A 14,671-nucleotide genomic window follows, 5' to 3' on the forward strand; every position below is an offset into this window, starting at 1 on the left:
GTTTATATATTATCCCAAAAGATGGAGTACCACGCAAGTAACGAAGAATTTGCTTAATAGCGTTTGCGTGAGATTTTCTCGGACTTTGCATATAACGGCTAACTACTCCAACCGAATATGCTAAATCTGGACAAGTGTGTAAGAGATATCGTAAACAACCCACTAATTTTCGATAATGGGTAGCTTCAACTTCTGGTTCATCTTCAACTTTAGACAAATTTAGTCCCGGCTCCATCAGACATTAAGTTGCATTATACTCTTGCATGCCTGCCTCTTTTAGACTCTTCATAGCATAACTCTCTTGCTTCACCTTTACACACCAATTTTCTTGCAATACTTCAATACCCAAGTAGCAAGTTAGTTCACCAAGGTCCGACATTTCAAACTGTAATGCCATTAGTCTCTTGAATTGGTTTATGAACTCTAAACTTGTTCCAGACACGAACAAATCATCTACATAAACTGCAACTATTATGTATTCTCCATTTGCAACCTTTCTATAAACCGCATTTTCTTGCATGCACCGTTTAAAACCCATATTTTTCAACGTGTAATTAAGCTTCAAATTCCATGCACGTGGAGATTGTCGGAGACCGTATAAAGATTTTTCCAATTTGTAGACTTTTGTTTCTTTACCTTGCTTCACGAAACCTTCTGGTTGGCACACATACACTTCTTCTTTTAAATCTCCATATAAAATGCCGTTTTTACGTCTAAGTGATGAATGTTCCATCCGTTCCCGGCCGCAAGAGCAATCAATAGTCTTATTGTCTCGAGTCGAGCTACCGACGCAAATACTTCATCAAAATCAATGCCTTGCTCTTGTACATAGCCTTTAGCGACTAGACGCGTTTTGTACCTTGTAATCGCTCCATTCATATTTCTTTTAATTTTATACAACCATCTTAACCCGATAGGTTTAACATCTTTAGGCGGAGGAACTAATTTCCAAGTATTATTCTTCTCGATGGAGTCAATTTCAGCCTTCATTGCATCGAGCCAATTCTTGTTCACTTTGGCTTCTTTAAAATTCTTTGGTTCTTCATCGAATGTCAACATTAAATGATCCACATCTAACTCGTAGTCATTTAATCTTCTTGGCAACACTGAAGTTCGAGTGGACCACCGACGTAGGACAAAACTTTCATCGTTATTTTGATCATCAATAGGTTGTGATGGGTTGCTATCATCGTTATAAGTGTCATTGGTTTGGTCGGTTTGGGCCGAATCAGTGAATTGCTCGGTTTCTGTTGCAGTTGGGATCGAACCACCATTATCTTGAGTTGCTTGACCATTACTCCACATGACCGTAAATGTACCCGGTCCATTTCCATCTTGATTTTTGGTTTCATTATTTCATTGCCATGTCCTATTTTCATCATAAATTACATGGGCACTAATAATAATTTTATTTTTCCGCGGATTATATAACCGAGATCCTCCTGAATTAGGTTCCTTTCCAAAATATACCAACGGTCGTGACCTATCATCAAGCTTCTTCAAATGTTTTGAGACTACTCTTTCATATGCAACACAACCAAATACTTTCAAATCTTCAAGATTTGGTTTTTCACCATAAAATTTCTTGAATGGTGTAGCACCTATCAATGCTCGAGTAGGTGTACGATTTATGTTGAACGTTGCATGTCGTACCGCTCGCCCCAAAAGTGGTTTGGAATATCTTTTGCTTTCATTAGGCATCGTGTCATCTCGAGTAGAGTCCGATTTCTCCGTTCGACTATACCGTTTTGTTGAGGTGCATAAGGAGCCGTCAACATACGTGAAATCCCTTCTTCATCACAAAAACGGTTCAACTCAGTCGATGTGAATTCTCCACCTCTATCTGTATGTAAAGTCTTGATCTCTTTACCGGTTCGTTTTTCAATTGATAGCTTGAATCGTTTAATAATTTCGGATGAATCGCTTTTGTGCTTCAAAAGAAAAGACCACATATATCTAGAATAATCATCAATAAGAACTAAAATATAAATATTATCCGCTTGGGTGGGGGGATCAACCGGTCCACAAATATCTCCATGCACCATCTCGAGAATATTTGTAGCTCTATAATTAGCTTTCTTTGCAAACGACTGCTTTGTTTGTTTTCCAACCATGCAAGATTCACAAAGTTGGTCTTGATGTTGGATTGTCGGTACCACTTTAGCTAGCTTGTGCATCAAGTTTATCGCGCCAAAATTAATGTGGCCAAGTCACGCGTGCCATGACCAAGCTTGCTCATTAAACTTGGCTTGTAAGCAATGTGGTTTTCCAACTTTTAACTTTATTTTGTAGAGTCGGTTTGCACTTCTCGGGACTTTCATAAGTAATCTTCCGTCTCCATCTCGCATGGTTAGGAAATCACCTCGCATCCGAATATCACAACCGGCTATTGTAGACTGCCCGAGGCTAATAACATTGCTACGAAGTGATGGGATATAATAAATATCTTTCATTAATTTTTGCTCACTGCTAATTTCCCTTCGAACAAAATTGACCATTTCCCTTTAATGCTAACACACGATCCATCTCCAAATCTCACTTTACCCGTTATGTTTTTATTTAATTCAGAAAAATAAGAGTAGTTTCCGGTCATGTGGTTGCTCGCACCATTATCTAAGTACCAAATTCCGTCTTCATCGGCATTTGCTTCAACTTTTGGAGGGATGTATTTGTCTTCATTTAAGAACACCGTTTCCTGAATTGTATTCATCATAAAGAACGTCCCTTCTTCATGATATGTATCTCCTTCGTGTGTCTGATTAAGGTTAGCCTCATGATTTTTTATTTGGTCGGGGCATCTTGAAGCAAAGTGGTCATACTTGTCACACCGGTAACATTGAATATTTTAGAGATCTCTTTGCTCGCGTAGTTTTTCTTTTTGCTTTTGATCGTCACGATTTTTAGAGGATTCCGAGTGACCATGATTTTGGGTGTTACCCCGACCACGTCCACCACCACGTCCTCTTCCACGATTATTTGAACCCCGACCTCTACCTCTTGATGAATCGGTGTTTCTGTTGGACAATTCAGTTTTGGAATAAAGTAATTTATTTTGAGAATCGATTACTTTGTCTTCATCCTTGATTCTTTCTTCATAAGCTTTTAAGCGACCAACCACGTCTTCAAAGCCAATCGTTTTAAGGTCCAAAACTTGTTCAAGGGCTGCAACAATGTGGACAAATCGCCTAGGGAGGCTCGTAAGAAACTTCTTCGCAAGTTTTTGTTCGGTCATGACCTCTCCTAGTGAAGCGGATTTCGAAGCAATTCCGGATAATTTTGCAGCGAACTCGTCTATTGTACTAGTATCACTCATCTTTAAATTTTCGAATTCCGTGATTAGAGTTTGGAGTCGGGCTTCCTTCACACGATCAACTCCTAGGTTACGAGTTTTAATCGCTTTCCACATCTCTCTTCCGGTTTTCAAATTACCGATTTGAAGGATTAAATCCTCCGGAATCGATTGAAACAACAATCCTTTCACAATGTTGTTTTTCTTCACGTCATCTAGTCCGGGATCGATCACACCCCAAACGCCATGAATCCGAGTAGCACCTCCATGCGCATCCTCCAAATTGTGTAGTTCGTCGATGTCAAAGTCGGACATTGGAACGTGAACGACGTGTGTTCCTTAGCCAGTGGTTGGGATGATTCTCCTCCCGACATCATGATTCGATTTCTGATTCCTCCTTAGGTGTCGATTTATAGAAAATATTGTAACCCTCCACACAAATCAGAAAACTGATTTAATAATATTTGGGCCAATTAGTGAATAAAGGGATCCTAATTTGAACAAGGGCCCAAAAAGAAGAAAAACACGTTTTTTTAGGGCAAGACACGATCTCTTCCTCGCAGCAGGTTCACTTCGTGTGTTTGTCGATCTTCCAAAACAGCTTACGACCTCAAGATTATTCACGAGCCAAGTTTAAACTGTCGACGATTCTGAACAGGAGAGTTTTAATCGCCGATTTCTCTTGCTGCTATCACGATCTCAGAATAGGTAACGATCTTCTAAGAGATTATTTGCAGTCGCTAAGTTCTATTCCTGCAGAGCTTCTCCTCACGAGAATTTACTGAGTAGTTTTACTGCTTGATTTCTCCAAACAGATTCTGGAATAGGAATCGATTTCAGGAACTTATTTTTCTGTTTACACGAACTTGCATTCTTCCCTTCTTTGCTTTCTTCTTTGCTCTGATACCAATTAAAGGTAAATAGAAAGCTATTAATGCATAAACTCGCAGGTTTGTTTTATTGAAGAAATATCACTCAAAAACTTCAATCGATCATATGAGTACATGATCCTGTCTCATTATATACTAAACAAAGCACAATAGAATATAACTAGGATTTTGTTATAGGAACATCTACACTTTCCTAATATACGTTTCCTTATGACTCAAGGACTATACAACTTGGACAACACTCCAAGTAATTGTGATATGGACCAAACACGCATAACTTGCCATATTGGACTCAGATATTTACCAACATTTTCTTGAAAGATGGTATTTATCCCATATGTTTCGATGTAAAATATTTCAATAAGGATCAATAAATTACAATCTAATTGGCTTTCTAATACAATAACCAAAATTAGTAGTAGTGACAATACATTTGAACATGAGTGGGAAGTTACATCAATAAATTACACAAATTTACCTTTATAGTAACACATTTTACTAAAAACAAGAAATTAAGGGGGTGTTTGGCAAAGTTTAAAAAAAAAAGCTTTTTGACTTATTACCGGTTTGATACCGGTATAAGTAAAAAAAAAATGTTTGGGTAAAAAACAACTTATAGCTGTTGGTAACCTCTAATAAGTCAAAAAGTGATAAGTAATTTACCCCCTACTTATTAAAAACTCATTATTTCACCAAATAAGTTATAAATCAAAAAGTCATAAGTCTTTTTAAATAAGTTTTATCAAACACCTTCTAAGTAGTAAAAATGTTGATCAAGAAGTAGATGTTTAGAAAACTCTAAAACTAGATTTCGTTTATACTAATTAATTGTTATATAGAAGAGCACGGATACATTGACACATAGTTTGTTGATAGTTTTGTTAATGAGCAAGCTGTAATGCCTGAAAAGGCACAAAAAAACGCCCACCGTGGGGCTCGAACCCACGACCACAAGGTTAAGAGCCTTGCGCTCTACCAACTGAGCTAGACGGGCTACTTGGCTACAAACCCAATTAAAATTATAACTTTAATAGAAGTACTGACCTAAAGGTACCCACCAATCAAGTTCTTTTTAAAAAGTAACCACTAAAATAACATGATGAACAGTTAACCGCTAACTATTAAAGTCAACTCTGACCACTAAATAAATGCTAATGGTCCAGTTACCCTTAAAGGTAAATATTACCTTTTACTCTTTTACCTTGGGAAGAAAACCCAAATAAATTCATCCTTTTCTTTCTAATCTCAAAATTACCTTCAATTATAAAGTTCTTATAAAAAGGCATGCGACAACTATTTTTATACAGTATGTGATAAATTACATTACATTAACATATGATTTTCCATTACATGTACATAAATCTATGTTTTATAAGTATGGAAAAAATAAGAATTCAAATTTACAAGAGTTGGATATATATATATATATATATATATATATATATATATATATATATATATATATATATATATATATATATATATATATATATATATATATATATATATATATATATATATATATATAAAATGGACAAATTTGATATAGTGACAAAATGTAGGTATGCATATTGATATGAGGTTTTCAGAGTTATATCCTATATCTCTGGAGTGAGTACTTTAAAAAGTGATCTCTTTTTTTTTTCTTGTGATTATTAAAGCAGAATAATTATTTTAAAAATGATGTATAGTCAAGATGGATGCATAGTTACAGTTACTTTTAAGTTTGACCGGACAAGAAAATAGTACGGCATAGCCGTATAAGGATAAACATGGTCCCACTCCCACCTCCTTATACAAATATAACATTTGTCATGTAAATAGATAAATAAACATTGTCATATCTGTAAGTCTTGATTAATTATCAAAAATCTATAAACTATAGCTATTAAGAATATGTAAATAAATAAATTTCATCATTTTACATATATAATACACCTTTCTTTAACTTCATTACCATTGCAATATAGTTATCAAGATATACAAAAATTAATCAATGGTAGTTTTTGATAATTAATTATTTAGCAACGACAATGTAAATACAATTGTTGAGAAGCGGTAGCTAGCTTTGACATAAACTTTAGCAAATGCTTTAGTTGTATACAATGAAACAAGCATCCATAGATAAGAAAATTTAACAACTTAATTAACACGACTTAACACATGATATAATATATTTCAGTCATGACAAATGAAAGCTACATTGGTTTCATATATAAAGATATAAAAATTATACATAGAAAAACAATTTACTACCTATTATGTAAGGGATTAGGGCCTGTAGGTACAACTCTCTCTTCATTATTGAACTTGAAGAACTTCATCAGGTTTCCAATTACTGGGGTACTGCTGCTGCTGTTGATGACAAGTGATGATGATCTTACTATCAGCTTCTTTCTGGTAGCTCGTGCATATGAAATTGTACCCAATAGTACAACTATGAGTAACACCAACATCATCATCTTCCTCCTCATTGAAAGAGATAGCTAGAGAGAGAGAGAGAGAGAGAGAGATTTGAAGGGGGTATGGAGTGGAAGGACAGAAGGTGGTGTGGTTGTATACATCACAGACAATTCAACTACATTTACTAAGGGTACCTGAATGTTAAGGATTCCATTAACTCTTCCTGATACATCAACATCTCTCTCTCTCTCTCTCTCTCTATATGTATGTATGTATGTGTGTGTATGTGTCTGTGTATATCTCTCAGTGTAAGAGCAGAAAGGCTTTTTATGGTCATACCAAAGTGCATTAATTTCTTTGAATTCCATTGGCTGTATGTTAAGAGAGGAACAGAACTTGAAAGACTCCAATGGCTATCAGAGTATATATCCCAAGATTACATGGAGGGAATTTGAAAAATTCCCATGCCAATAATGCTCCCTTTGGTATTGGTTAATTGCATTACACCCCCCATACTTTGGATCTAGAAGGGTTTGTACTTTATAGTATATAAGTGTTACCCTAAATCACATTTTTGAAGTGTAAAAATAAATTTTTTGTAATAATATAATACGGATCTGAATTAGCAGAGAGACTTTTGTAAAGTTGTATGAATCTGTCAGCTGCAAATAGGTAGATAGTTCGCACAAATATGGGAGAATTTATTAGCCATAACCATAAGCATCTGTTAATGCCTATTTAATGTCGATATCATATAACGTTTGAGGTAAAATAGTAAATCATCAAAAATCTAAGGGACTGTGATCGTGGATACCAACTTCTTAAGGGTTGAAAGCTGAAAATAATGCTGAGCCACAGCCCACAAGGTGTATGCCGTATGCAAGAAATAAATGAGGGTACAGATTTATTTTTACTTATTTTTTTTTATTTTTTTTTTTAATGAAGGTGCAGATGACCCGAACACCCTGATTATGGATGATGTGAAAAGATAATGATTTCATGATGATTTATAAGTACGAATTTCAAAAGAAATTTTGTGAATAAAATAAGTAAGATATTGCCCAGGTAGGATTTATAAAAATGCTAATGTGACATTTATGCTAAAGTAAATGTGGTATTTGTGTATATTTGATAAATCTATTTTTTTGGACTGTAGTTATGAACATATAAAATCATTAATAATCATATTATTTTGTGTTAATTTAAAAGGAAAAGTCTTGAAAAATCCATTGTATTATCTTCTATACTAAAAAAAGTTATTATATTACTTTTTTGTCCATTAAATTGATTTTTGTTAATTCGTTAACTAATTTTTCTTAGCCGTATAACCCAAGAAAACCAACAAGATATCCTCCATGGAGTTAAAAGTTTATATGGCATCTCCTTATTTTAATAAAAAAATAAATTTTTACTCTTTTATCATGTATCATCTTATTAGGACTTCTAATTAATATTATACCACTTATCAACCTATTGTTTCTTTATTTTTAATTTCAAATTTCAAATTTGTCATTTTAATTACATTAAATTAATAATATTATAATAAAAATTAAAATAAAATTAATACAGATTATAAAGTGATATAATTTCACGTATTTATTTAAATCAATGATTATAATTTTATATAACTAAAAAGATATCTCTTAATTAATAGTTTATTTAAAATAATTGATTAATAATTTTAAGTTTTTACTATGAAAGTTTAATTAATTTTATAACCGTCGTTCATACGTGTTATAAACTAGTTAATGAATAACAATCATAACTTCTTAAAATAAATGTTATTATATATAGTTTCTAACAGATCTCTTAAAAACAATAATACTATTGGAAATTATTAATATAGAGCATCTCCCACTCCACTCTGTTAACCCTCTACTTTTCACACTAACCCTCTAGTTTTAGAATGTAAAATATAATAAAATATACAACCCAACTTAAACTAGAATGTAAAATATAATAAAATATACAACCCAACTCTATTTTACCCTAGCAATGAATAATAAAACTACATTTAGAGTTGTTACTATTCATTCTATCTATTTATATTTATAGAGGGTGACTTTATTATTGTCAAATTTGATCCCTCCACTTTGGGTTTATATATAGTTAATTTATTTAACTTGTTTTAATTTTATGAGAGCAAAATATAAAAAAACACAATCATTTATCCACCGGCATTTAGGAAAGCCTTTATATTTGTTTATATGTAGAAAAACTCTTACATTTTCAGTTATCTTTCAGATTTACCAAAATGTCCGTTTTTTTTTTAAATCATTAGTTTATTTGTGACATGACATTCATTTTGTTCGTTTTTAGGTTGACATGTAAGATTTTTGCTTGAGTAAATGGTCATTAAGTAAATGATTTATTTATTACGTTTTACCTTAAACAAGAGACAATATCACTTATTTTTGTTTCCATGTTTATCTAAAAACAAAAAAGATAAATGTCATGTTACAAAACAATCGGTATTTTTTATAAAAAACATGGTATTTGAGTTAATATTAAAGTTAATTAAAAATGTAAAGATTTTTTTGCATATAAAAATTCAAACTGGCAAACACAAACACAAACACAATACTAATATCATAATATTACATTATTACTAATCTAATGGTCCGGTAAACTAGATCTAGATGTTGAAACAACGATAGATGAAGATACTCTATTTCAACAATTTATTGGTCGGTATAAATGCATAAAAGACAAAAATGATCACATCGCTTTATGGAAGTTCTAATGTTTGAATATGTATGTTTTTTTTAATGTATATTTTATATTTCTTCAAATGTATGTATAATTTCTTTAATATATTATGAATGAAATGATTTATTTAATAAAATTTTTGTTTTATTAATATTTTTATCGGAACAAACTTTTTATTTGGCTATATTTATTCAAAGTATAAGTTTTAATGATATTGTAACCAAAAAATTGTTAGAAAAATTTGTAAAACCTTATAATTAGAAGGAATATTTATAAAAATATAAATAAAAAAATGATGAAAGAGAAATAGAGTATGAAAAAAAAGTGCGATTGGGGATTACTTCCTCTAAATTTTGTTTTTACATTCTAAAAATAAAGTGTGATTAGAAATGTTTTAAGTGGTTTTCTATGGTTATCTTGTGGTGAAATGTTAATTTAAACAAAAACATATATTATAATGATTTTAATGGACACATAAATAATATAATGTTTCTTTTTAAATAATAATGAGAGTATGAGACAATACCTTGGGTTTTTTATTTTTCTAAAATTTAAATATAAGTTTAGCTAGGGTCACGCTGCATCCTAGTAGTGAAATGGATGAAAGCTCAAGAGAAAAGAATATACAATTTATTATTAGCAAGACTTGATAAAATGATACGACATGTTTATTTACTTTACGTATAAACTAAAAGGAAAGCTAAATTAGCTTTGATATAAAAGTGGACAAAACCGATTATATACGTAAACCAAAATAACTAAAATCTATAATGTTTCAATTACAAATTAGTTGGTATCAATCCAACTCGTCAAGTGTAAAATATTCATGTTCCATCTCTATTCTCTAGTAGGATTTATTTATTTATTTTGGAAAAATGTCACGACTGTCCTTAGTAAAAGAAGTTTAAATTATTATATTCATGCATATAACAAATAAATAAAAGTAAAATAGATTAGAAGAATTTACAAGTTGCAACAAAGTTATAGACATAGAGATGGATGTCAACATTGGTGCACTAAGAAACTCTTGTTTCTCCATAAAGAACTCCAAGATCGCCCCATTTTTCTCCTTGACACCGACACCGACTTACTCAAACCCTTTGCTTCTTCATCAACCCGGCCCACACCCACACCCATCTCCGGCGAACCACCACCACCGCCATGATTCACCGGTGGCTCCCGCTGGCGGTGCTCCCTAAACAGCATCAACAGTTTCTCGGCCTTTTGTCTCCCCCTCACCGTCCCATTAGCCGAAATGGCGACTAAAGACGGAATTACCCCTTCCTGAAGCACCATCTGAATACACTTATCATTTTCCGTACACAAAACCAAGAGACAACCCGCAGCTTGCTCCTGAACCATCGGCTCACCAACATCAAGAACCGTTGACAGCCCACTCACCAAACCATGAGCCGATACCATCTCCTCTCTGGCTAGGGCTAAGTTATTAGCCATGTTGGTCAACACGGCTATCACTGTCTCACTCCATGTTTGGTCATCCATCAGTGGCTGAAGGGCATTCAGGATTCCGAATGACACCAACCGCTGGATGTTGGAATTGCAGGTTGAAAGATGGTACACAGCATGAAGGGCGTCGGATTTCGATTCCGATTCCGACCCGTTTTCGAGGATGTGGATCAAGAATGGAATCGCATCACTTGAACCGATCACGGGTTTCGCTTGTTCTAAAGAGGAAAGGTTCATGTACAGGGCGGCAACCGCCGCTGGAGAACTGGAATTTCTGATCATCTCCTCCAGCAATGGAAGTACTCCGGCCGCTACCATGTTTTCTTTGTTCCTGAAATAATTTTCATAGTTATTAAATAAAACGGTAAATTACAAAAATGACCCTACGTATTTTTTTATTTTTATTTTTTAAATTTTGGTCTCTCTTTGACGTTTCATAACGATTTTGGTCCCAATTCCAAATAAAATGGCTATTTTACCCTTTATCTAACCTTTTTTTACAAATTTTTATCAGTTATTTTGTATTTATAAGAGTAAATTATATTGTTAGTCCCTAAGTAGAGCTGATGTTAGCAATTTTTGTAGCAAAAAGTTTCTCTTGTAATTTTAGTACTTACTTGAGGTTACTCTAACATTGTCTCTGTTCAAAATAAAATGACTATTTTCGGTCCCTGAATAATTGATATTAGCTCATTTTTGCAGTTTTGGTTTCATTTTCTTGAAACAATGACAAAAAATCTCAAATAGTGACCAAGATTGCAAACAAAACCTCTTTGGGGACCAAAATCATAAAAATTGGCTACATTTAATGACCAAAAATGTAAATTACTCTTTATAAAATTACTAAAATCAAATTGGCACCACGCCGCCACCTCCAAAAAGGGTAATATAGTCATTTTACTTGAAAAACGTAAAACAAAACTCACATAAGGACCAAAATTAAAAGAAAAAAAAAAACATTCTCGTACCAAAATTGCAAAGCATTCAAACATGAAACATACCTGTTGTTATTAAGAGAGAGGTTGAAGAGAGCCATGGCTGCACTTTCTTGTGCAACAATCTTTCTTTCATGCACACTTGACTCAAAAAAACGTATTAGAGCTTCAACAACACCATTTTCACCCATAAAGATTCGAGCCTCTTCATCATCTTTCGACAAATGGCGTATCTGGTCCACAACTTTAAGTTTCTTTCTCTCATCCCCCCTGTCCAAAACACTCAAAAAACGCTCAGGGAGAACCTCAGCTTCAGCTTCATCTTCATCTCCATCTCTTTCTCCCTCATTAAAGGATCCAATGTTTTCAACCAAAGCAGACTCGGTTTCTGAAAAAGATATGTTCCAGTAGTTGACGTCCAGGGAATCCGGTGGACCTTCGGGCACCAAAACTCCATTCTGTTCACACCAATTAGCAACTAGACCCTTGACAGAGTAATTAGGAGTCAAACAAAGATGAGCCAAATGCTGGCGAGTTTTCGGGCAGGTGTTGTGCCCGTTTCCAAACCATTTCTCAATGCAAACCCTCTCGTATGTCTGCCCGGAAGCAATAATAACCGGATCATACATCAGTTGTAATGATATCGGGCACCTTAGTTCTTCGGGCGGCACTGACATCTGCCCGGATCTTCTAAAGTTTGGTTTGAAGTTAAAAGAACTCATCTTTGACAGCTGTCTGTCAAAACCATTTGTGAAAGATCCATTGACTGTAGGTGAACAAGGAGTTGACCCACCTTGTGAATCATTATCATCTGAGAAATCACTTCTGAATACTTTTGAGTATTTTCTCATGAGATGCAACAGATAAGCTATAATGGATTCTTTCCTTTTGTCATCTTCAATTCTAGCTTTTTCTATAAGTTTCTTCAGAGCCCTTCTTTCTCGAAGAGCTCCTCTTGAAGAAGTGATATTAAGCCTTGATGCAGCTTGATGGAAAGTTTCTAACTCGTTCATGTCACTGCTGCTGTTTAAATTTCTCCCTTCTTGCAACAATCCAATTATTTCATCGCCTATTTGTTTCTCTAATGGATCGAGTGAAAACTCTATTCCTTCAAGTTCACCTAAAATCTCAGAAATCTGACAACCTATTGATTGTGGGACAATATCTTCAACTCGTCTAAGACTATCTTCTAGAGCAGATCTTGCTTTCTCAAATTTTAGAACAACAGAGTCTCCTGTTATAGCCTGCAAAATCCATATCCATAAGATATATACAGAGGTAACAAAAGAAAAAAAAAATATATGTATACGAAAATTTGAGGGGAGAGATTTTACCAGGTAAAGTTTACTGCATTCTGCACAATGTTGAAGAATAGTCTTTGTCTTCTCTAATGCTATATGCAAAGAACATAATGCTTGAATTCCTGAAGTGCTTCTAGGTCTGGCTGCTTCAAGGTCAGGAAAGATGCCCAATACTTTGACATAGATAAAGGAGAGTGTTGTGCACATTCCTCCATGTAACTACAATAACATTGCTATGAATTAGCAGGTGTTGTGTTGGGGACCCTGTAATCATTACCATTGTAGGGAAGTACCTTTGGTTCACCAAGTGCAAACAAGTTCTCTTCAATTTCTGAATGCTCCATGATTTACATCAACCAGCAGATGATGAGATGGATGATAACAGAACTTCAGATTACCTGAAATCATTAGAATTTAACATGAATTACAATCAATCAAGTGAATATGAACAGGCACACCTCATCAAACGTTTAAAAATGATGAAGGCGATAACATTTAACAGATAGAGCAAAAACCGAAACATATATTACCATTTACATACACAAAATAACATTAAAATGTCATCCGTAATCTTCGTAGATCTCCAGAACAAAAGTTTACAAAAGAAATCAAAATTGACACCACAATTTCCATTTAAAGTATATAATAAAACTGAAATGTGAAGAAGCCAATAACTCCGTGATAACCGGATAAAGTGGACGGTTTACCTGTTATCTAACCAGGAAAAACAGAATCATCAAATGATGAGGCTTCACCAAATGAATACTTTATACTCGAAAACAACATCAATCAATTTAGGGTTCCTCGTATACGAATGTGACACAAAACGCCCCACTTTCGGTACCTCTCATACCATTTTAAGAAGAAAAAAAACCGCACAATTGAATTCGAATTATCCCCAAATCTTAGCAAGATAAAAAGTGTACGGATGTAGGGAGGGAAGAAGAATTTAGGTCGAAAGGTGCTAGCAATGGATTTGGAAACTGGAAAGGAGATCGAAGAACAGTATAATACTAATTATAGGAATAAAACATTATGAACCGATCTGATTGTTTAAGAAAGAAATATTAGTTTAATGATGAAAGTTTGAAGTATGATTGAAACGAGAGACCACATGTATTTCTATCGTTAGGAGAGAAGTGATGCGGATCTTCCCGGTTTCGACTCCCCCGTCACCGGCCGACAGCTGCCGACCTCCAAGTTGTCGGCTGACATATCTGTCCACATAAATCATAAATGAGGGTACTGAAAGGTCAAAATTACCAATCAAATTTGGACCTATTGTCAACAGTAAAAGTGTGAAAAACATTTTACATACGGTTTTACAAATCACTAATCTTATTTTTGTTTTTGTTTTAATCTTCATTTGAGCAAATATATACGTAAAAGTTAATATTTAATATTTATAAGTTTTCTTCCGTTTATAATCGTAAAAGAATTTTATCATTATTATATACATATTAAAGTTATGAAAAGTTTTAACAGTAAAATGACATTTTTTTGTCAATTTTGGTCCTCCAACTTACAACATTGACCCTTCATCTTTATGCTTTTGTTCACAAACAACTCTTTCACTTTGGTTTGAATTTTTCATTACACTCGCCTTTTATTACATACTTTTGGCAGAAATTATATATATATTAAAGTTATGAAAAGTTTTAACAGTAAAGTGCAACC

At 33.7% G+C, this 14,671-nt stretch overlaps 1 protein-coding gene and 1 non-coding gene across 4 annotated transcripts; both read right to left on the reverse strand.

Annotated features, from left to right (window-relative positions):
- Positions 1-5,100: 5,100 nt before the first annotated feature.
- Positions 5,101-5,173, reverse strand: TRNAK-CUU (transfer RNA lysine (anticodon CUU)). Its single transcript has one exon. It is a non-coding gene; the product is annotated as a tRNA-Lys (tRNA).
- A 5,045-nt stretch (positions 5,174-10,218) lies between these two features.
- Positions 10,219-14,219, reverse strand: LOC145165851 (U-box domain-containing protein 45-like). 3 transcript variants are annotated; one of them, XM_079084758.1, is made up of 5 exons: positions 14,109-14,219; positions 13,288-13,392; positions 13,028-13,213; positions 11,760-12,937; positions 10,219-11,089 (listed from the first exon to the last, which is right to left on the reverse strand). In XM_079084758.1, the coding sequence occupies exons 2-5, from the start codon at positions 13,336-13,338 to the stop codon at positions 10,294-10,296; spliced, it is 2,211 nt and encodes a 736-aa protein (XP_078940884.1). In that variant the 5' UTR covers positions 13,339-13,392; positions 14,109-14,219; the 3' UTR covers positions 10,219-10,293. The 3 variants fall into 3 exon arrangements, with proteins under 3 accessions (XP_078940884.1, XP_078940882.1, XP_078940883.1); XM_079084756.1 differs by having other exon boundaries at positions 13,702-14,219; XM_079084757.1 differs by having other exon boundaries at positions 14,106-14,216.
- Positions 14,220-14,671: the final 452 nt, after the last annotated feature.

The sequence above is a fragment of the Lactuca virosa genome, chromosome 3 (assembly GCF_052849685.1).
Source record: "Lactuca virosa cultivar CGN04683 chromosome 3, Lactuca_virosa_CGN04683_v6, whole genome shotgun sequence".
In the NCBI taxonomy this organism is placed as follows: domain Eukaryota; kingdom Viridiplantae; phylum Streptophyta; class Magnoliopsida; order Asterales; family Asteraceae; genus Lactuca; species Lactuca virosa.